The sequence below is a fragment of the Talaromyces marneffei genome, chromosome 6 (genome assembly GCF_009556855.1).
Source record: "Talaromyces marneffei chromosome 6, complete sequence".
NCBI classification, from domain to species: domain Eukaryota; kingdom Fungi; phylum Ascomycota; class Eurotiomycetes; order Eurotiales; family Trichocomaceae; genus Talaromyces; species Talaromyces marneffei.
This window is the reverse complement of record NC_072353.1, coordinates 2,271,420-2,296,559: the sequence shown is the minus strand read 5'-3', so window position 1 is coordinate 2,296,559 and position 25,140 is coordinate 2,271,420. Positions and strand designations below refer to the sequence as shown.

Here is a 25,140-nt window from a genome sequence, read left to right as displayed (position 1 = left end):
ATTTAAACTTGTTCATATAAATACCTAGACCTGTTTTAGGCATGTAAAATCACTTTACTTCAGTATTATTAGTCAAGCAATATTTCCTTTGTCCAAAATTTCATACAAATTTTTCTTGACATGCTTGCGATAAAATTACGTGGAAGCACGAGTGGAAGTCCTGCGTATACGATGCTTGAAGCTTACAGAAGGAATAGCTTAGTAGCTGGAGATATAGCTTTTCATAAAACATTGTCTAGAACTACGTACAGAACGCTCAACTACTCAACACACGTACAAGACATTAGAACTTCATGATCACCAATTGGTTGCTATCATTTTCACCAACGACGAAGCGCTCATCGCCACAAATCTTGCCCTTGAAAGCCACATTCTTGGACAGTTCTATAGATAAGGTCTTGATCGACTGAGGCGTATGAATCGTTAACATGAGAGGATCTATCTCGAAGCCTACTTGGGCCTTAGAGGAGAAGTACGAAAGGCAGAAAGATACATGAGCTTCCTCATCGGTACTCTCACAAATCGCCCAATAGCATGCCCATGGCCGTGTGACCGTCCAGGGAGCAATTTCCATGCTGCAGTTTCCACGGTACGGAGGATAGTATGTCGTTACCTTTCGCTGCAATGCAGGACCTTGACCAATGAATGGTATGGTTACAACTTGTACACAAGGGCTATGTTCCAAAACGTTAAAATCCACACGGCCAGTGTCTCTTACCTCCGTGATAGAAATTGAGTTTGATTGGCTGTCAAGATCCATTCTCATGATGGCTGGGAAGCCTCTTTGCCTTACGGAATAGAATTGGAGTTCTCGAAAGGCAAAGCTGGCAACTTGTCTTGGCCCACTATCTATGGATCGACCTGTTGGGTCCTGTGATGACTTGTATTCAGAAGCCGTAGAAATGTCATAGATAGATAGAGATTCGATAGGCGCGTCTTCATCCGCAGTGTATAGACTGCGATTCGGCTGCCAAACATAGATTGCATAGTGATTGCGGGTATGACATGAGTAGAATCGATCTCTATCACCCAAGGGGTGTCCCAGGAACATGATCTTCAATTCGTTGCGTAGAACAATATCCCAACCTCGGCCAACCGCATTGACTTCGAAAGACGTAGCATAGTGACGGTGAACACGGTCTCGGTCATTCAGCCAATGAAATGGTTCGCTTTCAACCCATTCGATCACAAGCAAGCGATCATGCAGGCGTAGTCTTCGTATGACTTTATCCGTAAGGACGAACGGTACCATGAACTGTTCCTCAGTCTCCACATCTAAGAGAATCAGGCTCTGTTCGTGTTTGTCCGGATAAACAACCAGGCAATCCTCATATGTCCAGAATGCATGCGAAAATAACATGTCAATTCTATGCCCGGAATGACTTGAATGATGGTCCCACGGTCGCACACCAAAGAATTGATAGCCACCCCTAAGAGTTTCTCGTTGAAGGTCGAATCTCTGTATCGAGCGAGGTATGCCATGCTCCAAACGATAGTAGCGTTCTGTAACGATATCGAAAATAGCCCGCCATTTATTTGAGAATTCAGTATAAAGCGATTCGTACGGCGTTGGACCTTTGGTTTGGCTGAAGAGCTCCCTCACTTCCTTTGCTCGGGAAAATTTGTCTTTTAGGACCTGGGCGAGATTGACTGGATTCGTAAAGGCTCGATACCATGCAGAGGATACGCCACGACATCGGACGAGATCGACAGGCTGTAAGTGCTGAATGATCATCTGGAAGATCTCTTGAGGGAGATATGCCATGTCCCCTTTGTCGGTAAGGGCCATGGTCGGAAGCTCGTTATTCGGTACATCTAGTCTGTACGTCAATTGGGATAGGACATTCAGGTTCGAAAAGAAAAGAGAAGCAATTCAATTCAACAAAGAATTGAGTGATTTTTCGATCATGTAGACAAACAAGTCAAACGGTCGTCACAGCCTGTTTATCAGATAAGCAAAGCTTGGTAACTAGTTAACTAGTTAATGCGGAGAAAAGCTCGGGTTTCCCCGCCAAGAGCTTCAATTCAGGACACCTTGCAAGAGATGTGACAAGGGCTGTCAGGCCACCGTTTCCATTTCTCTTTGGCAATTTCCCTCCTGCTTTAAATCGATCAATACATTATGCCACAGCTATAGCACAAAATCTCATCGAATCTTTGATTTGTGAATACTACCACTGTCAGTGTCTACATACTCTACCTCGACATGCCACACCATCTACAATGGGCGCTGCTTGCCTCCCTGTTGGGAGGAGCATCAGCTGCTGGACTATACACTAAAAGCTCACCTGTGCTTCAGGTGGATGCAAAGAACTTCGACTCACTAATCAACAAGTCAAACCACACATCAGTATGCAATCTTCTCGGTTTATATAGCTAGGTGGTGGCTAACAAGTGAATCTTTTATTAGATTGTAGAGTACGCATTCCATCAGTTCCAACTTCTACCGCCGATTGACATCCATACTAAACGATCACAGATTCTACGCACCATGGTGCGGTCACTGCCAAAACCTTAAACCCGCCTACGAAAAAGCCGCCAAAAACCTCGAAGGTCTAGCCAAAGTCGCGGCCATCAACTGTGACGATGACGAAAACAAACCGCTTTGCGGACAAATGGGAGTTCAGGGCTTCCCAACCTTGAAGATTGTGGTGCCTGGTAAGAAGCCCGGCAAGCCGCGTGTGGAAGACTACCAGGGCCAGAGAGCCGCAAAGGCTATTGTCGATGCGGTTGTTGAGAGGATTCCGAACTATGTCAAGAAACTCACAAACAAGGATTATGAGAGTTGGATAGCGGCCGATGAGTCTCCAAAGGCCTTGCTTTTTACTGAGAAGGGTACTACTAGTGCGCTCCTGCGTTCTTTGGCTATTGATTTCCTTGGAGGTATCAACTTTGCGCAAATCAGAAGTAAAGAATCCAAGGCGGTTGAGCAATTCGGCATCACTTCGTTTCCAACCCTTATTCTCCTACCAGCCGGAGGCTCGGAGCCAGTGGTATACGAAGGCGAGATGAAGAAAGCGCTCATGCTCGAATTCCTCAGCCAAGCTGCACAGCCCAATCCCGACCCAGCTCCGGCCGTTCCGAAAAAGAAGTCGAGCTCGCCGAAGAAGCCTGCCTCATCGTCAAGCTCGACCGTTGTAGACAGCGACATACCCACAGACTTGCCAAGCCCAAAGGTAGAAATACCACCAGAAGAAAAGCCAGTCAAGGTCCCAGTCAAGGTTCCCGAAGTCGCCCAACTCGCTACCCCTGAAGACCTAGAAGCAAAATGCCTAAACTCGAAATCAGGCTCCTGCATTTTAACCCTTCTAGCAGAGACAGAGTCTCCAGATACTGAGCTCCCTGCATCTGCAAAAGAGGCTTTGTCCACCGTCTCAGAACTCTCACACAAATTGACTGGCCATCATCTTCCCTTTTACAGTGTACCAGCAATCAACTCGCACGCAAAGATCCTACGAACTGAGTTAGGACTTTCCGAGACCAGCACTACGGAAATCATCGCGGTCAATGGTCGACGAGGCTGGTGGCGTCATTATTCTTCTGAAGATGGATTCGGTCTCCACAGCGTCGAGAGTTGGATTGATTCGATTAGACTCGGTGAAGGGTCGAAGAATAAGTTGCCCGAAGGCGTGATCAAGGCAGAAGAAGAAAAGGTCGAAGAAAAGGCAGAAGAGCCAGAAAAGGAGAAGGTAGAAAAGGAAGTGCCACATGATGAGCTTTAATTGCTCTATTGGGCGATTCTGTTATGATAGAAAGTAACTACCCATGTGAGTGAATACCTTTTAGTAGTAGGTATATTTTTCAGTACGTATATCGAGCAATTGACCATTTACAACATATATTGATTATTTACAATATGCAATATATATGATAAGCGCAAACAATGTATCCTAAGATCTGTCTCAACGCCGGATGCCATAGCCCACAGAAGAATCAAGTGAAAACGCCTCTCACCACATGCAATAACCCGATCGAAAGTAAAACTTTTATATCATTGCTACATCATTCACTTCCTCTTTCCCTCTGTTCCCTTCTTGATCTTCTTCTGAATCTTGGAATCGATTTCCTGCTCATAGATCTCTCGTGCGGATTCACCTGCCTTGCGCTTAGAAGTCTTGGTACTCTTAACACTGACAGTGGCTGCACCGCCTTTACGAATCTGTTTCTCGGCCTCTTCCCAACCAGCTGTTCCGTTATTTATCTCGTATCTGAAGACTTTTGATCAGTTATTGTTATTCTTCGCCTGTTATACACCAGATGAAGGCTTAGTGTGGACTCACTTGTCAAGAGGGAGAGCGTCTATCAAGGCTCGTTGTTTCTCCTTCATTTCTTTATCAATCTGTTCTCCACCTTCGCGCAATTCTTCTTCTAGACCGGTTTCGAGGGGTTGGAACTTGTCATCAATGACATCGTCATGGGCACCGGAAGCATCGACGGTATTCAGCTTTTCGGGGAGAGTTGCAGCGACGGCGCCTTCAAGCAATCCGCGGAAATGGGTAGATATCTTCCTGACGATCTTGATGAACATAGCCAAAAGCTGAGAGGATGGTAGGTTCAATTCTTTCTCCAATTCATCAACGTTCTTTCGCTGGAGACCGACTGCGAGCAGGATGCATTGTTGGACACCAGACAAGTTGACCTTGCCTTGAAGGCTACCTAGGAAATAAAACTGAGCGATGGTTGGAACCATGTCCAGAATGACATGGTAATCGAGCATGTTATTTGCGTAGCTGTCAAGACGTTTGAGATCGAACGGTGAGAATGCGGCGTCGAGCACAGGCTTTGTCAAGCGTGATGGCGAGAATGAAGGATCTAGCTTAGATCCAGCGGTAGCGGACTCACAAATGCTAAGCGACAGAACAGATGCGAATTCCTTGAACTGGTAAGACAGGAGGGAGAGGAAACGTTTGTGGAAATCTCTGGTGTAGGCACTGAGCCAGCTGATATCATTAGATCCTGCAGCCAATGCTCGGAGCATGACGCATGAGTGTTCACCCGTAAGCTCGTTCGCAGTTTGACGGAGGTAGACAGGGCTGAAGGATGCTCGCTTCCAGAATTTGTGTAGCGACGGTGTCAAACCGTAACTGACGCCAACGTAGTCAAGTGTGTCGGGCCGCTTCTCAGAGAGTTTACCGAACAATGGAGGCATAGAGCGAATATCTCGTACATGGACATCATCATCCAACAGATTGGCATTCTCGAGTTGATCATCTGTAACTCGAACCATCTCTTCTGAAGCATACGAGACATCCTCTGAAAGATTTGCAAATTTACCCTCATAGAAATCAACAAGAAGTTCCAAAGCGCGTGAACCGTAGCCCATGTTCAAGTATTCTGGATTTGTAGCAATACGAACAACACGAGCTCCTGATAATCCTGCGAAGTCTTCATCTTGGAACTGCTGACTAACAAGCCAAGGTATAAGATCACCACCGGCACGCTGACCTCGACTGAGACTGTTCATGACGCTTTCCCGGCTAATACGACCTTCGAGGGCAACTTGAATAACACACAGTGGCTCCGGAAGCTTTGTAGCTTCCTCATCGATAGGAGGAACTAGAACAAAAAGCTGATGGGCAGGTGCATCACTCATCAATTGAAGATCATTTGGCGAGTTTTTGTAGTGACTCGCCACATACAAGGCCATCATTTGCTGGAGGAATTTTTCGGACACGGGGTGGAAAGAGAAGAGTGTGTCACGGTTGACGTGCAACAGCTCACACTGCGATGGATGTGGGCATCCTTGTGTGTTCATCTTCGACTTTGGAAGAGTAGCATCCAGACACAGAACTTTGTTGAGCCACTTTTCCACAGAATCACCCGCAGCGTAACGAATCGGTTCAGACAGTGTAACCTCTCTCAATGTTCTGCTACCGATGATACCTTTCTCTGAATTCTTTGCTGACTTGCCTGTTGAGCGGTCTGCAATATCAGTATCGGCATCTTTGAGACTGGCGCCACGACTCTGCTCGCGGAGCTGTTGGATGAGTTTCAATGACAGCGACCGACCAGTACCTTCATAGCCATTAATCGTTGAGGCCATGAACACCAGATACGGTCCCAAAAGCTTTCGTACAAGAGGTAGGGGAATTGCTGCAGCTTCATCAATAACCAAAAGTTCGGCTTGTCCGAGAGCATAGGCATCTTGAGGCTGGATATACTGAATAGTCTGGCGATGATTCCGATGAATGTTGACACGAACGATGGCTTTGTTGAAAGCTGGATTCGTCGACTGAAGAATAGTGTAGTCAACATGATCCATGTATCCCATAACATCAAAGCCCTTGAATACAAACTCAAAAAGAGTCTTCAAGTTCTCTGGGCTGGGGGATGTGATGAAGATATTGCTGTATCCATGGGCAACAGCAGCGGCGATAGCTACACCTAAGGCGGCAGACTTTCCTCGACCACGACCGGCGGTAAGAGTAACGGTACTCCGAAGTGTCTTTTCAGCAATAGCATCGACGAAAGTAAGCAAAGCCTTCGCTTGGTCAACTGTTTTGGCGAGTGTGACTAGAGACCCCACCGGCTGGGAATCTGCTAAACTATCCTTGATTTCCTGCAATTCCTTCTGCGCGGGTGACTTGTTGTCTTCGGTGGGGTTTGGCGGCGGAAGAGGCGCAACGTTCTTACCACCTGAGATTGGAAGAACATTCAATTCATCGTCCACCACAAGACAAGAATCACAGCTTCCCAGTGACAAAATGAAACGTTCATTGAATCGTGCAACGACATCATCATGAGCTTCCGTTCGGTACCGCGAGTGAATGTCCATCGATAGTGTATATAACTGCTTCAAACTCTTCATTCCCTTCAAGAGCAGCAAGACAATGCCACCACCCTCAACCGTCTCAATAGTCCTCGCCAACAAATTCGGCGTTATAGCTTCAAAATCCTGCAAGATACACATCCCATAAGTATTACCCAGGATCTTCTCGGTCTCCTTGTAATAAACATAACGAATCTGATTCAAGCTGATAAACAATTCAAATGCGTCCTCGGAGTTTGGTTCTCGAATGCCCCGTTTGATTTCCTTTTTGATTTTGGCTTCTCGTTTCTTGCGATGACTGCTGAATCCGATCAAATCCTTTTTGTATGCCCAAAGCACGGATTTGTTTTGCTTCACGTCTGCGCCAGACATGATCCAATGGAGGTTGACGATTGCGTCCTTAGCGCGATCGCCGACGACGACGAAGAAGCTTCGTTTTTTCTCCTGGATACCATTTCGAATGAGCGCGGGGATGCGCGAGTCAATAGCTTTGCGCGGCATCTTCAATCTGTAGTGACCACACTCGGTCAGAATGGAGAGTGAAAACAGCGAAGACCTCGGCGTGGATTCAGTAAACTTATGGACAAAATTTCTGCTAATCTTTTTTTACTGCCATTATTCACCGCTATCGATCAATATTGATTAGGATTCAAGCCCTCTTATTGGTCGACTACGACTGACCGCTTTATCACATGATAGCTACAAGTTGATTGGTTGTATTTTTCTATCCAGGAAGTCAAGCCTTAGCCCTAATTCGAGTACTACCTACTACCCCTCCGATGCATAACAACTGCTCATGAGCAAAAACTATATATAAATGTAAATTCGGATTTACCCAAGTAGATGTCGAATATATACAACCTTGGAACGAAGGTAAAGAAGAAGAAAGATAGTGTTGAGCGTGCAATCAGTCCCCCAAACTCTTCTCCCTCTTTCTGAGAACACAATCGAAAAAGCCAAAATGAAAAAACAAAGCGCTGTCCAGGGTATGTACTGTTGACATATATACTGATATGTATATGGTTGTCTGCTCTTCAAGTACAAGCATGCATCCTGTATAGGCTTAGGTATCAAATCGAGCACAAACCACAATATTTGGGGGTGGTTGTGAAGCAAGAGGAGGTGACAACGACAAATATTAAAGATACGTGACGTCGTATTGTCTGAAGATATTTTGTCTATTTTGAGTAGACCTTGAACGAATTGATGAGCCAGTAAGTCCCGTTGAAGGCAGAAGGGTTGTTCTGCACATAGTCATTGCAAGTGCTTGCCAAGTGGGAGCATTTACTCGTGGACCAGACGCTGCCAGCCCAGTTACCACAGAATGTGGTATCAAGGACCTAGAAGATGATTAATTATTTGTGTATAAGGGGTGGGATGTAAAGAGTTAACGTACAATCCGGTTGTTGCGGAAATGAGAGTCGATATTGCAGTCACCCGCAAAATAAGCCACAGGTTTGCCCCAGGTTCCTGGGTTAGGGGTACCGCCAATCAGGTCAGCGGGGGCACTGCTGTGATTGAATTGAAAGATTTGAATATATTTGTTTGTCCATTCCATGACGTAGATTCCACCACCGTTGCTGTTGAACCCATCTCCGTACGAGGCAGAAGAAGTCGCTTCAATGCTGCAACCGTAGCCCAGAGGCGAGCAGTCTCGTGACCGGAGGGTACCGGTAAAGCCAGAGTCGTTGATGGTGCAGTCCTTGCTGGTATGCAGTGTCATGAGATTGGCTGTTTGCAGATTAACTCCTTCGATGATATCGATTTCGCCGTCGTCCGGCCAGTGGCTTCCGACGGTCCAACTAGCTGGTATTAGTATCATTCGGTATCATAACCTTTTGCGCAAACTTACTAGGCAGGCCAAGTGCCACAGATGGAACCTGGCATGCGAGCCAGATCAAGAACGAACAAGCCACGAGTGTAGGTCGCGGTGCTGGTCAGACGCACGCTCCGACGGCCGGTACTAGAGGCGGTAGTTGAGGAATCGACACCTATATAGGTAGCGTCACCGTGCGCATAGATCAAGCCAAGAGTTTTGGCGGTGTTCTCATCGACATATTCAACGAAGCCACCGGTAGGGTCGTCACCCTGACAATACATATCATATTAGAAGACAGTTCATCTGGGAATTATTCCCGCGAGTAGAGGATACATACGTGGAAGAAAGTGAACTTTTTGAAAAATTCCATCCCAGTTGGATAGGCATCATACAAAACGTAATGTTGAGCGCTGCTCAAGCCGACGAGGGCAGCCAGTTGAAGCAGAGTCGAAGAACGCATGTTGATCGAGCTGTCGTGAGGGAGTGGCTGAATATCAAACAGTTGAAATGGGGTTTAGTTTTAAAGAATGATAAAAATCGTGTGATTTTTTGCGGGAAGTGCAATGCCTCATCATAGAGGAGTCAACATGACAACAATAATAAAGAGTGTACTGTCAGAACACTAGGCTTGGACGAAGCTTGAAGGAATGAGGATGAACCATTCAAGCACAGGGTGAAAGGCGTAGTGACAGGAAGAAGATAAAAAAAGCACCGAGTAGGCAAGGGTCTGGAATCATTATATAACATTTCTATATAGATATGTACCATGTTTGACTTGTTCAACAAGGCCGGTCCCCGGACACTACTACGTAGGATTGAGGCGGGACGCAGGCCTTGAGCCCTGTCAATATGATTAAGTAATACCCCACAGTGAGCGTACACTGAGGAAACAGGCGTCTTGAGCGGTCGGACAACCTCGAAAGAAAGAAGAAAAAAGTAGTCCGGCTACTAGACCACTAGCCAGGGGATGGAAAGGTGATCTGTGATCTGAGTGGGTCAGCAAGAGAACGTATCATCAGCCATAAAACTTCTAGGTACCGAGTACCCTAGTGTGTACTACATACTATAAGCGAGTAGAGTATGGACAACAGGTGGCATGGTATGGAGGACTATAGTTTGCCGAACATCGACGTTGGTATTACGGATTACCTACCGGTACGGTATCCGTGACAATTTGTAAAATTCACATATGGCTAAGCCACGTATGGATTTCGATCACATACTCACGGCCTTGATAATCTCCATCGTATCACTTCATTCAATTAGCCAAGCTAGATGTCAAGCCGGCTATCAAGCTGAGGACCAGGCTGGCTAGTTAAGTTAACTAGTTAACTAGTTATCCGGTTGGGTATTACCTAAACTGGCTATCGAGCCGGCCAACCAAGCTTGCTGTAAGGCCTCTGAGAGAGCTTAGTACACGGAATAGTTAACTAGTGGATACAGGTATATGTACCGAATAGCTACACTATCAATCCAACCCTGCTGCGTAGGACGTTATATCAATCTAGTTGGTTAGTTACGAATTAGTTATGTTTTATAATCATACTCCCTATAACCCTGGCTGTCAAGCTAGTTATTACGTGGAAATTAAATATCACTATGTGGTCATATGTAATTATTCTTAATATCTCTCGTATTACGGGCGTATGCGTTTTTATCATTTAGTATTCGGTCCGCCGTACCATGACCGCTGGTGATCGGCTATCGACGGGTCAACGAGGACGGGATCAAAGATGGGTCAGAACTAACGGCAGTGCTGACGGGACAGAAGACGTGAGCGTAATCCGATTGCTTTGAAGCGAAATAAAAGATAATTTGGCCGAGATGAGTCGATTATCTTGAAAGAGTGTCCAGCAGCTATCAAGCGGCGAAAAGGCAGAAGTAAACAAAAGAATCCGAGCTACTGGTACCGGCTAGCCCTAAGTGTCCCCTACCTAATACTGTCCCCTAATACGCTACAGGGCCCTGCTCGATGGCCTAGGCCTGTTTGATCAAACCTTTGATTCAGCAAGCACCTACTCATATTGATCGGAGTTTTATTTCCGTCCTTCTTTGCTTTTTGATGTGAGTTACTGAGTATACCATGGCCGACGGCAATCATGGCACACTGTGTCTCGAGTCCCTGTATCCGCACCCGACATAGCCATCCATTACTTAGGATCGCCGGCATATTACTCGCCTTGGCCGTACCCGTATCGAGTAGCCAAGATTTTGGACTACCCATAATGGTATCTCATACGTAGTACGTATACGTGCTTATTACTCGGTAAAGCCGGATGAAGGGGTTTTCCACGTGAGAGGCGTGCTGCTGTGGGTCTAGGCAGATGACTAGAATTTGTATACCGGTACCATCGGGAAGCCGAAAGATTAATAATGGAGTGCTTTCAAGGCCTAAAGTAGCTCTAAGGTTTCACAGCCTGCGAAATAGACCAACTAGTAAAGAATACACACCCTTAAGTCTCGCAATAATGTCATTATTCTTCCTTTTGTTCGATGCCCGGCAGTGCACTAATTTGGATGGTGTGAAACATGCATGGATAAACATAATAATATACTACGTAATATCATAAGTATAAGAGTCATCAAAATCTGATATCAACTGGATAATTGCGCAGGTACCTAGGCCTACTAAGAGTGAGTATCTTCACAAGCTCAAATGTTTTTTTTAGTCATTCTTACTGTAAGGTTTAAGGATGACAGTACGTACCTGCATAAACTACTTCAACCACTACAGCAAAAGCACTACCTGCTCGGAGGCTGGGGGCACTAGGTAGTAAGTATATAACGTAAACAAGATGAGGTCACAGATAGATACGTAGCTTGATACGTACCTCCAACTATATGCAAATATATGCTAGATAGGTTACAATGTAATATCGTGACAACAAAAATAAATCAAACAGCCAACAGAAAAGAAAAAGGTATTATTGTCATGTACATATCATGCAGGAAAGTTCCCGACTCGTTTCGTGTCCGACTTTGAGCATTTGTCGGTGTGGCTCTGACTTTCCGTCTCTCGCGGCATTCGTCTTAGTAACTAGACAACTTCGATGATAGAGATGGCGACATGCGAATACCACCACTGGTCCTGATCCTAGTCCTTTTGAATTCACGCCAGTGTCATTTAATGATGCATTATCATCGTCATCATCACCGTCCGTTGCCGTGTCCGTGTTACTACTGCCGCGGTTGGTGACGGTCAAATTTCCACCATCCTCATCTCGGTTCTTGCTTGGTCCCTTGCCCTTTGCGAGTGCGCTCCGATCATCTGCCTCCCGCTCGCTTCGTCGTCGGTCTTCGTTATCCTTCTTTCGTTCCCATGCAGTCCACAAGGATGCACCTGCTCCAGGTCCCCATATACGACGACGGCAGATCTCGCACATCTGTCCTCTAGGTCTCCATCCGTGTTGTCGAAGCTTGTTCACCTCGTTCACGTGGACAAACAAATCCTTATCTAGCATGCCATTGGCTAGAGATAGTAAGGATTCTTCGTATGTATATGCAGAAAAGATAGATGCAAGTACGGAGCGTAGTTCGGATAGTGACGGGGAAGTAGTCGCAGCTTGGGTAAGGAAAGCCCGCAGGATGCGTAAGAATGACACTCCCGTTCGTTCACCGGGTGATGGTCCGCCGGTCGTCGTGCTGGTCAGCAGGGCAGTGAATACTTTCTGTACCAAGTGCCGGAATGAAGAAGTCAACTCCACATCTCCCTCGGCGGCTTTGTCCTGAGCTTCAGATAGTAACAAGGACTTCAGTTTCTCTGGTGTCGACGTCTTTTGTAGAAGCGATGAAATGTTACGCGCCATGCCCACAACTGCATCAATCAAATCCAGCCAAAGTTTCTCCTCAAATGTAAGTGGTTCCTGCAAAGCCATAACAGAAGCACGTTTGTTGCTTGGCACATTACCATTTCGAATGGGTTGCGCATTCTTTGTTTGTCCCTGACACAACCATATTCCAACTCCGGAATACTTCTCCACGCTTTCTAGAAGGTCTCCAACGGCTTCAAACGTACCAGCGACATCGGGTGCCTCCTCCACATTGGTCAAAATTCCCACCAAGCCGGACTCTAGAGTGTTCAAGTATGCCAAAAGACGGTCCATGGCCTTGCGGACCTGCCCTTGTCGCGCGAGAAGTACAACCGCCGCGTCAACAACACCGCTTCCCTCCATCGCTGGGAGAACTTCGTCCAGTCGCAACTCGTTGACTCGGAGTGTATCGACATAATCTGCTACATGAGATCGATTGTATCGACACAGTAGCTGTACATATAACTCGACCATTGACCTCTCTAGCTCTGCAGGCGTGACCTTCAAATCAGTTTCGGAATCTTGTGGCTCGAGCAATGTCGACAGATAGTGATACTGTCTATAATCATCTTGATCCAACGACTTCAAGAACACTGCGTGCAGTGAAGGCATAAGTTCTTGAACCGTGCAGGCTGTTTTCGAGACGTTGACGAGTGCCAACTCGCCCGCCCGGCTTTTGATCACTTGCAAGACCTCCTCACGTTGTTTACTACTCAGCGCACTTCTTGATCGCAGGCATTCATATATACACGTAAAAACGTCCTCCCGCTCACTTGTATCTTCAAGGTAAGTCACAATCAGTTCTGCGTACTGCTTCTCTGCGCGGTAGGTAGACTTCAAGACACGATAATACCCCGCTTCTTTGAAAAGAGGTATCAAGCTTTGAAGATCAGGCGGGTGGTAGGTAGATAGTAGATATTCCACACTTAGTTGACAGTCCTCTGCAAGCTCTGGAGTAGGCCATCGACACAATCGTTCAAGCACTTGATACAATGTGGAGCCCGAGAGTAGAATATATTGAGGGTACTTTGGCAGATTTCTCGCAATGAACATGTCCAGAAAGATACTTTCGTCGGGACCAAATTCGCTATTGCTCATGACATCCAACAAAACACTAACAAGAAACTGGCGGTTAATAGTTAATCCTGAGGAGCTTTGTCCCTGTTCAGATTCTCCGTTACCAGCATCAGCGGAGTCATTCAAGAAACTATCTTCAAATGCCTCATTCAGCATGCTCATGAAACTAGAAGAATCAAATTTGAGAACCGCTCGAAGCGCGCCGAATGGTTTTTGCTTCGAGCCAGGTAGATGGGTCCCTGTGAATAGGTACGTATACAATGTTTGCTTCGCATTCACTGCCTGATCGTCACTCATCTCTTCTCCTGTAGGGTATGTGCGTCCGGTGAAAATAAATGACAGATATGGGAATACTTTTATCGCATTCTCATATTCGATTGATGCAACACTCGAGTCAGTAGAGTCCATGACGCGCGTCGCAAATGCCAAAAGCTCTTCCAAAGGCCCGATATAGTCCAACAGCACATGATTCCAAACATAGATAAAAGCATCATACAGGTTATGTTGTTTGCACAGCGTAGTCACCTGCTCAATATCCATGGTAGTTGGATCAAGAAGGCAAATCACCTCTTCAAGACGAGTCGATGTGTATGTAGCTGAGTAATGGTTGATCAGAGCTTTCAAAGCTGTTGGTGGCATAGACCTGACTTTATTGTCTCGTATAAAAGGTTCGAGGACATCCAGGAAGATGCCCTCTGAATCGTGTTCATCATACCAATCATAGACCTCATCCCATAGAAAGTCAAAATTCTCCATGCAAACACATGCAGTTATGCTTGCATCAGCAAGAGCTTCCAATTGTGACTTTTGAACACGCTCAGTGCCTGCATCTTCGTTCCTTCCAAAGGCAAACTTGAGGGAAGCAGATATCATCTCAAGTAGTTTTTCTTCGACGACCGAGTGTCGGAGATCGTCTTCTTCGGGCAGCCCGACTGTCAACTTCTCCGCATCTCCCTGGTAATATGATGTTGCTAGTCGAATTGCTGAGACAAAGTCGCCAGTTTCCATGTACGCAAGCAATCGATCAGCCCAGTTGGACAGACTTCCCACAGACAACTCATTGTACCCTAGCAGGAAGAGACGGCCCTTGTAGGTTTTTAAACTCTGATAAAAGGCATCTGCAACCACTCCATGCATTGTTGTATTCTCCTCATCGTAATGTTCCACCAAAGTACGAAGGTGAGATGAGAAGATATCAGTATGGTAAATATGTTTGTGGAGGAGATCAAAAGAGTCTGTCACGCGAAGTGTCTTGTCTTCAAGAATAAGCAACTGCTGAGTAATAGTCAGCACAGCCAAAACAGAACGACTCAACCATTGCACGGCAACAATGGCTTCGTTGGCCCGCCAGCGATTTCTGGGACGGAACTCGAGAACCGGCGGACGATCCTTGGAGGGCTCGCCATCCACATCTGATTCATGGACGTCTAGTACAGTCAAGACATTCGACCAGCAGTAAACAAGCTTTGTATGTGATACCTCCTCTTTTCCTTTTAGTTTGATTGCGGGAAACCACGCCAATGCAGCACTCATGACACTGTGAGACCCTACCTCCTTTGGTCGCGGCGCTTTGAACTGGGTATGTGCCACGGGGGTAGTTGACACGATAACAAGTAGATACGGTGTAAGCATTGCGACTAAGCCGAGACCATCCGTTGACTGGTCAACATTGCCTAGAGGCAGAGGTGAGAAAGCAAGAACAGAGCTGGGTTTCTTGGGTTTGGCCTCCTCTGAAGGAGGTTCCGGGTAGCGCCCTAGTATCCTAGTTGTCTTGACTGTTCTAGCAACCGCTCCCATGCCTCGAGTTGCCAAATGTGAAAACGCCATACCGCGATCATCGGCAGAGACCAAGGCGGTTCGTCTGGTGCCGAGGAATCCGATATGGATGACGGCAACCCCGGTTATATGAGCATCAGGAGCGCCCCCCTGAACGTGTTGGGACATTGGTATAGGCGGGATGTGAAGGAACGGTCGCGAAGCTCTCGAGATTTCCCATGTGAATATTTCGCCCCGTGCGTGTCCTACTGCGACAGTTGTGTGATCTGCGGATATGGCCAAAGAGGTGACGGCGCCAGCTTCGACAGCTGTAATAGTAAGTTAGTGAAACTTCATACATAAAGGGAAATAAAACGGACCCTTCGTTCCGGGACCAATAATCGTCTTTAGATTCTGCTGGTAGTCAAAAATAAGCACAATGCCCTTAGAAGTCCCTAGCACGATAGCCGTCGACACTGATACACAAGTCGGACGACCAAAATTCCGTCGACCAATCTCCGAGAATGATTGTCCTGCAATCTTGCGCAGCTTTGTCCATCGTACGACCTCCCAAGGAGCCTGCCGTGTATCAGGCTCGAGGTCAGGTGTATTGGAAAGAGGAGGTTGACTAGCAAACGAGGAATTGCGGGAATGCGTGTGTAATACAAGTGGAGATGATGGTCGCGGACTACTAAAGGATGAGGATGATAATCTCGATTGAAAGCGTAGGTCGAATGGACGGTGAGCGGGGCCAGGACTCGATCTGGTAGAAGCTCGAAAGGCGATGGCGCTGCTGCTGGGTGAGGATTGCAGAGAGCCCTGAGCTTGTTAGAACGAACAGTGTTGGATAGGGCCGTTATCACTCACATGCAAAGATGGTGTATCGTCCGGAATGGACGAGACCTCATCGGCGCTGCCCAGTGCCTGCTGCAGCAGAAAATGAGGAGTTCCCTCATCTGGCTGGTCGTCGTCCTGATTATCCACATTCACCGATGGCAGGTCATCTGCTGGTTCTTCCGTCTCATTGTTTTCTATTATATCATCGTCCGCATCCTCGGACTGTCCATTGACATGGGCAGGGAGGTCCTCATCTTCCTGGCCAAGATCAAGCTCATCCTCACGGGCACCTTCATCAATCCCCTCGTTCGTGGAGCTCATCGGCAACGCAGTCGAATGTTCATTGCTTCGTAAGGCAGTACAGAAGTGGTCGTAGGCTCTCGGCAGTTCTTGAGGCGCGGCCCTTGAATGTGGTTGGCTAGATCGACTGGAGCTTGTTGTGATGGCAATTGGTCTGTGTCTCGCGGACAGTGGCGGAGTCAGTCGCCTTTACCGGTATGCCTGGATGTCGTGGGAGCCGCGATTTACTGGATATTTCTCTAACCTCGCTGGGGCGCCACAAATCACCAACCTGCTAGCATCGACTGATGTAAACACAAGAGATTGGTCTGTATAGGCAGCTGCCCACTTGGTTGCGGTCGGCCGCAGCTTGGTTACCGCCTTCCCTTTCGGCTTGCATGATATCCGGTCCGTGGCAAGCTGCTCAGGAAGTCAGGGTCCCAGCCACGCGGAGCACGAGCCACACCATCACATCAGCCTGATCTCAAGCCCCACTGGCCACTGTTCAACTTGGTCCACCAAGACATCTACAACTGCCAAAAAAAAATTCCATATATTCATGCATATTACTACGATTGTAGGGAGAGTTTGTATTGGCATTGGACTTTCATTGAACCCCTCATATCCTCTTGTCCTCATCGCCCACCTCACACAGCATATGGCACGTCATGCCCCTGGTGGGCCCTCAACCATCTACGAACCGTCTATGGTAGCATTCGGGCCAGACCAACACCTAAACGCTAAACATGAGGAGAATGTTGGTCAAACGTGCATCCCCAATCCTGATAGGTTTTCGAGCTCAGATGTTTTAAACTTGATTATTGGTTGCATGACCGGGATCTACTAGGCAGGTACCTGGGCATATGCAAGATGGTAACATCAAGCTTTACACACTGTTACTACATGCCCGATGTATGTATATATTTTATGCACGTGTTCACGGTTCCTCAAAACATCAAGTTTTTTGTCCACCAATTGCCATGTATATGTCTCACATGCCTCGTCTCAAAACAAAATACACGTGACAAAAACTAGGTAACAATAGCCATAAGCCAGCCAGGGTAGTATTCCGTTCTGGCCGTCCGTGATTGTTCCCTAGCATAATATTATCGTAGTGCTTCTAATCCTCCGCATGCATTCCCATTCCTGTTGCTTATTCCTTCACAAACCATGCCAACGCGAAGTGACTTCGATCGACGCCCTGATCCGATGATCAACCATTGAGGTTTGATCTTGCCTACGTTTTTAACTTGTGTACACTGTGCGTGCTAAAATTCATGCATGATATTGTTACATGTGACCCTCCCCCCTTGACGGCCGATGGCGAGGCAGCATGGGATTAATTTACTATGTAGCATGTGTAACCCTGCGGATGGGATGCGCGCGTGCTATACCGATTTGTTTTTATAGGTGGCAGATTAGCTGAAAGCTGGTATATAACTATGGGATATCTCCATGCGGATGAGATACATGGGAAGGATTTAGGATTTTGTCAATATTTATAGGTGCGTACGTACTTACATACCTGGGTAAGGCTGGTCGCGTACATACTACGTAGTACATTGAACTCTCTCATGGAACAGAAATATCTCTAACTCAAACATCCAGACAATAAACACAAAATGCATCTCAACACTCCCCTCAGCCTGCTCACAGCAGCTGCGGCAACCCTCACCCCCCTCGCAACGGCCCAATGCAACGGCAAAACCGCCTACTGCGACCGCTCCTGGTCCAACATCACCGCCGTTGGCGCTCATGACAGCCCCTTCGTCGGCTCCAGTCTCAGTGACAACCAGGACATCAATATAACCGCCCAACTCGAGATGGGCATTCGCTTCCTCCAGGGCCAAACTCACCACTTCCTCGGCGAGCTGATGATGTGCCACACCAGCTGTTTCCTCGAAGACGCAGGCACACTGACTAACTTTCTGTCGGAAATCAAGACTTGGTTAGACGCGAATCCGAAGGAGGTGGTGACGGTGTTGGTTACGAATGGGGATAATGTCGGAATAGGCAATTTTAGTGCGGCGTTCGAGTCGAGTGGGATTGATAAGTATGCATATGTGCCAAAGACGAGCCCCGGTGTGTTGCCGATTGGGGATTGGCCGACGTTGCAGGAGTTGATTGATCAGGGAAAGAGGGTTGTTGCTTTCTTGGGTATGTCCCTCTCGTCTCTCGGGTGATGGAGAGAGAAACTGACTGTGATACAGACTACGGCGCAGATATGTCTTCAGTCCCCTACATCCTCGACGAATTCTCCTACTACTTTGAGACACACTACGACGTGACGGACTCCACCTTCTCAGATTGCAGTATCGATCGCCCCTCTGGCGCAAGTGCTGATGGTCGTATGTATATCGTCAATCACTTCCTTGACAGGGATATTCTCGGTATTGATATCCCCGATCGCGATGCTGCAGCTGCCACGAATGCTGTCTCTGGCCCGGGTAGTATTGGTGCCCAGGCGGCGCTTTGTGAGGGTTTGTATGGGCGTGCGCCGAATGGGATTTTGTTGGATTGGACTGATTTGGGGGATCCAATTGGTGCGCAGAATGCTATCAACGGGGTATGATCAGTGACAAAAGTGCCGTGAATATAAGCATTTAGTCATGTATATACAATGATATGATAAAGATTGATCCATCATATCGGTCCATTATTCCTCAATCTCGACCTGCATTTGACGTTCTACAACATGTTAGCCAACAATACTTGAAAATTTGAGCTACAAGACGTACCGTATATCTTGTTCGCAGATGCAATAATCATTTCTGCCTTTCGAGTCATTTTCTCTGTGTACCGTTCCGCCTCCCTTTCAGAATTCGGATGTGATTGACTTTTTCGAGATCGGGCCTGGGAATCTTAGTATCCAACACCCACTACCAAAAAGGAAGAGGCGTTGGAGAGGGAATAATACCATGATGAGAACAGGAATAATATCCTTTGCATCTGTGGATGCTAATGCGCGCACACTCCGAAACCCATTTTCCCACAATAATCTCGCCGTCCAACTCTTGACATGAGTTACTTGGGCCATTTCGAGAAGATCGTCTCTAGCACCCGCCTGAAGTCGATCACGCATATGCTCAAGGACAACAGCGAGCATGCCCCATCCCATTCTCTGGCAGAATTTAACCATACCCGCTGCAAAACCGTGACATGTCTGTGCGAGAGTCTGTACGACACCTCGCGGAACGTTATACCGGCTTGCGATGGTCGACAGCGGGACTTCGTTGCTGAGATCACGCAATTGAAATGCCGCGTATGCGCGACGATAGATCCTAGACAATTGCAGCTGTTTTGGGTCATCTTCTTTGAAATTTCGACCAGTTTGTACCCTGTATAATCATTAGTAATGCACTGTCTCCTTCTTTTCGGATGAACATACATATTATTCACAAATCCAGGCTGCACTCCAACAAACAACAACGCCCGAATACCACTTTCATCCAACTGATCTAACTGATCCCGGAATATAAGCCAATCAATATTCGTATTCATAGCCACACTGAGCGGAGTAAACATGTAAAAAATATGCATCTCGCCGTCCATGACAAAAGCTTGAAGAGCTCGTTTCAGCTCCTCATACACAAAGATTCCGTCATCGGGTGAAAATGAAGAAGCTACAATGGCGGCACCTAGTTTTGTCGATTCGTAGGAATCGTCGTCACGGAGGCGGATTAGGTCTGTGTTGACTAGTTCTTGTAAGCTGGTTTCGATCAATTTTTCGATTTCGGCTTCTTCGCGTGTTTTGCATAGAAGAGTGCACCTCATAAACTCATCAATCGCTTCGCGACCGGATACCAAACGTGTTGCAATGCCTTCTAACAGCGCTCTAAACAACAGAAGTATTAGCGGAAGTTACCCGATCAAGATAACATAACGCACCTTTTTACCCCTTTATTATCTTGTGCCAAACAACTATCAATAGCCGGAGTCTCGGCATCCCAAATCTCAGATATTACCTCCAAATCTGCCTGTTGACAGATGAGATAGGTCTCACCAACGGTATCTTTTCCTTTGCGTCCTGCGCGCCCTCTCATCTGTCGTCTACATGGGTCAGTATACGCTGTGCGTAAAAAGTTCGCTTATGATAAACATACAACAATGCAGGCCCAACAATATCACGGCCCATTCTGGCACCTTGCATAATGACCCGTCTTGCAGGCAGATTTACGCCTGCCGCGAGACTACATGTTGCTACGATCACTTTGATGGTGCCCCTATCATATGCTTCAGCAACCAGTTCACGTTCTTCAGTAGTCAATCCAGCGTCTGGTGCAAATAGTTAGTAATATATTCGTAGTCACTCCAGCTAGGCCTGCTTACGATGAAACGCAACCCCTTTGATTATCGTATTTTGGAATACCGGATCCAATCCACACGGTAGACTTCCCAATTCAGCCACCAGATCAAGTCGCCTTTCCAAGAGCTCTGCATCCAGGGTCGATGGCGACGGCATTGCTTCACTGATTAATTGTGCATTCATTTGACAAGCATGGCGACTTCCGCAAAACACTAACGCTCCAAAACCCGCAGTGGCTGTCTCAATAGCCAAGGAGACCATTGCATTGGCGGTGGGAAGACTCAATGGCTTGAATGGGGATGGGTCGATCTTTCTACATGGCGGCACTGCATCCTGTACTGGGCCGGACTGTAGCTTTGTTGCTGTTTGGAAGAACTCTTTAGAACTTATGGCCGGGTAAATTGAATTTTCATAAACCAAGTATTCCTCAATCGGTACTGGGCGATGAGTCGATGCATGAAAAGAGGCGTGAATCCAGTCGGCAAGTAATTGAGTATTCTATCCCATCAGCCTGGCTTTCTCGAGGGTTCCAAGGTTGGCTAGTTACTCACAGAAAGAGTCGCGCTCATGCCAATGATTTGAATGTCTTGTTGCAACAGCAGCAATTTCGTGACCATCAATTCCAGCAGATAGCCACGGCTGTCATCATCTAGCATATGTATCTCATCCACGACCACTACGGCTAGGTCATCGATATTACATTCCTCGATGGCCGTATTGACCAAAGCATTTGCCTACACCAAAAATGAGAACAAAGAATACGGAAGCTCTACAAAATTTGGCAAAACCCACCTTCTCAATAGTACAAATTGCGATGTCAGTGTCGGCCCACGTAGCTCGTGATTTACTTCCACCAAAAAACCCGGTTACACGAATCTCCTTTGATGGCTGTTTCCATGGCTGTTTCATAGAAGCCGAAGTATCGATGTTCTTCTCCACACCTTGAACAATGCGCCGGAGCCATTTGAGCTTCTCTTGCACTAACGCAACATACGGTAACACCAAAATAGCCTTGCGATGAGGATTGTCTATAACCCTTCTGAGCATCAACACATCAGCTACCAACGACTTTCCGCCTCCCGTAGGCGCCGTATAGAGCAGATTCTTCTCGGCGGTCAAATGGCCGCGACCAAGCAGACACGACGCCTGCCATGGATAAATGCTGTGGATGCCGACAGCCTGAAAATTGGCGACTAGTGCAGGCGGCAGGCCGTATTTGGGATGTTGAAGGGAGAGCAGGGGGTTACTAGTGCTGCTACTCAGCATAGATTGGCTTGGGGCAGGCGGCGGCGGCGCCAAGGGCGGGATTGCACTGCCGGAATTATTGGCAGTGCTACCACTAAGAACAGAGCGAATCGGGCTAGCCGCGATGCGTGTCTCGTGAGTGGCTGCCGACGCTCGAATCAAATCCACCGGCCGCCGTTTGGAGTTGTTGCTCTGTCTGACCGTCGTTGCATTTGTAGCAGCAGCAGTCATAGAAGTTGTAACAGCTGTAACAGGTTCTTTGGAGACCACATTTTGGTGCGGTCGCTTCAGACCAGCAATTGCCGTTGTTTGTTGGTGGGCTGTATCCACTGAGGTCTGAAAGCCATGGCTCTGGAGAGGTGGTCCAGACATATTATTTATTGGTCGGAGCACAACATCAGATGAAAAACAAGAAAGGTCAAAAATCAAACCAAATTCTTATCGAGTCGGCATATTGTTCACAAGCGATTCTAGGATATGATCCTAGGTTGATCGTGTTTAAACAACAATACCAAGTGGTTGTGGTTGTGTTGATGTCGGTGTCTTCCTTCCGTGATGTGGTCGGATATTTTGGCAAACGGCGATGGCAGCCTCCGGATGGACACCTGAGGCTGCCTTGCGGATGCGAGCAGCCAATCATGGGAGGCAAAGCTCTGGGCCTGTTGATCAGACTACGTAGGACGTTATACACACGATGGAGTGATGCTAACAATGTTTTGTTCACTACGTACTACATTACGTAGTATCTTGGATTATTGACATACGTGATCAGTCGAGTCTTCGCTGACGACAAGCGGTGACGGCGACTGCGCGAGAGAGGGGTACAAGTGTATATGACGCTGGGAGCAAGGCGTCGTGGCATGCAGAGCCACCAAGGCAATCACAGTGCTACGTAGTTAGCCGACAGCGACTAAAGAACATTGAACAGGTAAGACTTTAAGAGTAAGAGGACGAGCGCAGTGCCGCATTGCTGAGTGACCGGTGTTCGTTGACTGGAATGATCTTTGATATGAGTGGGCACAGGGCTAGTCTATTCCGGGCCCTAGCCTCGGCGCGGGCCCCAATTGGTTCTTGGAGATACTCAACTCTACGGAGTATGCTCGGAAATGTCGACCATTCTATAGAATAGTAATGTCGTTTGTGTGGAAGGCCATTTAAGCGCAATTTTAATGGCTACAACAAACTGTTCTTTGTATCTTCGAACAAATTCTGTCGTCGATAGACTTAGTGCGCGTGTATATATACCTAACAGTCCACTTTGACAGCCGCATTCTTCTTGCGACACTAAGATGAGCTGCACCCTCGTGCCGTGCCAATTCAAAATAGCCTTTGCACACAGTCGTGGGATGCAAGACTTAAAAGGACCCATTTCATCGTTAGCTTGTTAGACTATTACTAGCCAGGGACAGCAAGATTTTTGCTCAATGCTCGCTCGATTCAGGTCACTTGACCAAAGCGATCAAACACTGACAAACAGAGTTTGTAGACCCTTGATCCCAGGTCCTAGCACCTTGAAGGCCCGAGAATTGGATGGAACGAATTACACAAATGCCGAAACAATACTTTTCTACTCTGAGGTCCCGCAATATTTGATTGGGATAATCATTCGTGAACCCAACAATTTGTATAACCCTTTACTACGAGTAGATACCCTGTACTCCGTTCCAACCGACGTCTTGATAGAATGAAGTTCAATTTCACAGTGGCAAAAGTAAAGTAAAACAGCCGCCAGCCCGCCAGCACGGAGCAAATTTTGTGACTGGCGGCCGCTGATTGGGCTGGGCGACCCGAGACGACGTGGTCAATGACCCCCGGTTTGCCCCTTTAGCAGAAAAACGGCTAGTCAGAGCAACCCCGATCGCTCCTCAGCCTATCACCCTCGCCGTTCTCAGAGAAGATTCTCAGCGATACCGACTTACGTACAAACTTACCACGTACTTGGATCTGTGGATTTTGTCTGAACTTGGCAATATTTGGATGACTGTCAGTGTGCTCACTGCTCAGTGTAAGTTAGTGTACCGGTACTCCGGTGGAGATCGCCTCGCATTTGAACAGTGTGATGACCGTTGAAACTTGACACGACGACAGCAACTCAAACCAAGTCCGCCATCGTGCTCGCCGTTATTATCCTTGGCCCGAATACTCAACTTTCCAGACTATTTTCTACGTAACCCCCCGTATGCTGGATACCTAACCATCATTGACGTCGTAGACGATGCTCGCCTGCTGGGCATCCCAATTCGGCCACGGCCCTAATGGGGGTGCGTAAAGGGCGATGGCTTGGCATCATGCAGGTCAATCCTCATTGCGCATTTTGTGGGTGATGTGGTGATATCTCTCCTCCTGGAGACTCATATCCTTTCGCAGGCTTCTTATTCAGTTTCTTATTCCTCAATTCTCAGCAGAATAGTAACGATGATTACTCGCTGTCCATTCAGCCGCTCGCCGACAAACAATCGGCGTTCAACCGGCAAACGAATTCCACTGGATGGGGCCCTGATAAACGTGTGACGGCTGGTCGTGCGTTGCTTTGGCATCCACTTTCTTATGCAGACTTGTCCACCACGACTCTTGTTTCACCAGTGCCATTCAAGACTGCCGCTCACTCGCAATTAGCATTGTAGAGATCTCGAGAGGGTAACTAACTACCACGAACTGTTCAAATAGACTTATGTATCATTTATCGCGACAAATTAGGAGAAGGGTATGCAAATACCACAAGGCTTGCTCTATCACACAGTCGTGGCAGCTGCATTCCTGGTTCCGCAAGCCATAGATTGCACACATACTACGACTGAACTAGTCAGAGAGTCAAGACTTGACACGAAAGAAGCAAAAAGATTCCTCCATTGTACCACCCGCGTCTTTGCCTATTATCGCGTGCCCGGATTCTCGTCATTATTCTTCTCTGTCGAGCTCTCCCATCGTTTATATTTATATTTTTTATTTTTTACTTTTTTTTCCCTTCATTCTATCTTCCTGACCTGGTATGTAATTGATCAATATATAAATCTCTCCGGCAGCTCGGGTAGAACTGTCCATTCACGAGCAAGGGACTGGGGAGCCAAGCTGACCTATTTATTATTATTCCAAGGCTATCATCATCATCGTCATCCTCTCCCGACACCGTTATTCCTCAATCCCCAATAACGCCACCCAAGGATACAGCATGCTCAAGATCTACAAACGGAGAGTAACAATAAGAACCTTGATTATTCAAAAGTGCGTTCTCCGCGCCAATGGG

The 25,140-nt window shown here is 47.2% G+C and overlaps 7 protein-coding genes across 7 annotated transcripts; 2 read left to right on the top strand and 5 right to left on the bottom strand.

Annotated features, from left to right (window-relative positions):
• Nucleotides 1-283: 283 nt before the first annotated feature.
• Nucleotides 284-1,789, bottom strand: EYB26_008337 (uncharacterized protein; the record flags this gene model as incomplete). Its single annotated transcript, XM_054267592.1, has 1 exon — nt 284-1,789. The coding sequence occupies one exon, from the start codon at nt 1,787-1,789 to the stop codon at nt 284-286; it is 1,506 nt and encodes a 501-aa protein (XP_054123567.1).
• A 417-nt stretch (nt 1,790-2,206) lies between these two features.
• Nucleotides 2,207-3,722, top strand: EYB26_008336 (uncharacterized protein; the record flags this gene model as incomplete). Its single annotated transcript, XM_054267591.1, has 3 exons — nt 2,207-2,350; nt 2,411-2,418; nt 2,480-3,722. The coding sequence occupies 3 exons, from the start codon at nt 2,207-2,209 to the stop codon at nt 3,720-3,722; spliced, it is 1,395 nt and encodes a 464-aa protein (XP_054123566.1).
• Nucleotides 3,723-4,006: 284 nt separating this feature from the next.
• EYB26_008335 (uncharacterized protein) lies at nt 4,007-7,270 on the bottom strand (the record flags this gene model as incomplete). The annotated part of the gene is made up of 2 exons (XM_054267590.1): nt 4,007-4,208; nt 4,281-7,270. The coding sequence occupies 2 exons, from the start codon at nt 7,268-7,270 to the stop codon at nt 4,007-4,009; spliced, it is 3,192 nt and encodes a 1,063-aa protein (XP_054123565.1).
• A 677-nt stretch (nt 7,271-7,947) lies between these two features.
• Nucleotides 7,948-9,048, bottom strand: EYB26_008334 (uncharacterized protein; the record flags this gene model as incomplete). Its single annotated transcript, XM_054267589.1, has 4 exons — nt 7,948-8,109; nt 8,166-8,571; nt 8,622-8,857; nt 8,926-9,048. 4 exons carry the CDS (start codon nt 9,046-9,048, stop codon nt 7,948-7,950), a joined length of 927 nt encoding a protein of 308 aa, XP_054123564.1.
• Nucleotides 9,049-11,142: 2,094 nt separating this feature from the next.
• EYB26_008333 (uncharacterized protein) lies at nt 11,143-16,387 on the bottom strand (the record flags this gene model as incomplete). The annotated part of the gene is made up of 6 exons (XM_054267588.1): nt 11,143-11,213; nt 11,296-11,354; nt 11,420-11,442; nt 11,666-15,558; nt 15,610-16,048; nt 16,097-16,387. The coding sequence occupies 6 exons, from the start codon at nt 16,385-16,387 to the stop codon at nt 11,143-11,145; spliced, it is 4,776 nt and encodes a 1,591-aa protein (XP_054123563.1).
• Nucleotides 16,388-17,967: 1,580 nt separating this feature from the next.
• EYB26_008332 (uncharacterized protein) lies at nt 17,968-18,917 on the top strand (the record flags this gene model as incomplete). The annotated part of the gene is made up of 2 exons (XM_054267587.1): nt 17,968-18,502; nt 18,556-18,917. 2 exons carry the CDS (start codon nt 17,968-17,970, stop codon nt 18,915-18,917), a joined length of 897 nt encoding a protein of 298 aa, XP_054123562.1.
• Nucleotides 18,918-19,001: 84 nt separating this feature from the next.
• EYB26_008331 (uncharacterized protein) lies at nt 19,002-22,268 on the bottom strand (the record flags this gene model as incomplete). Its single annotated transcript, XM_054267586.1, has 9 exons — nt 19,002-19,033; nt 19,084-19,198; nt 19,263-19,683; nt 19,734-20,180; nt 20,234-20,395; nt 20,449-20,620; nt 20,675-21,149; nt 21,203-21,385; nt 21,444-22,268. The coding sequence occupies 9 exons, from the start codon at nt 22,266-22,268 to the stop codon at nt 19,002-19,004; spliced, it is 2,832 nt and encodes a 943-aa protein (XP_054123561.1).
• Nucleotides 22,269-25,140: the final 2,872 nt, after the last annotated feature.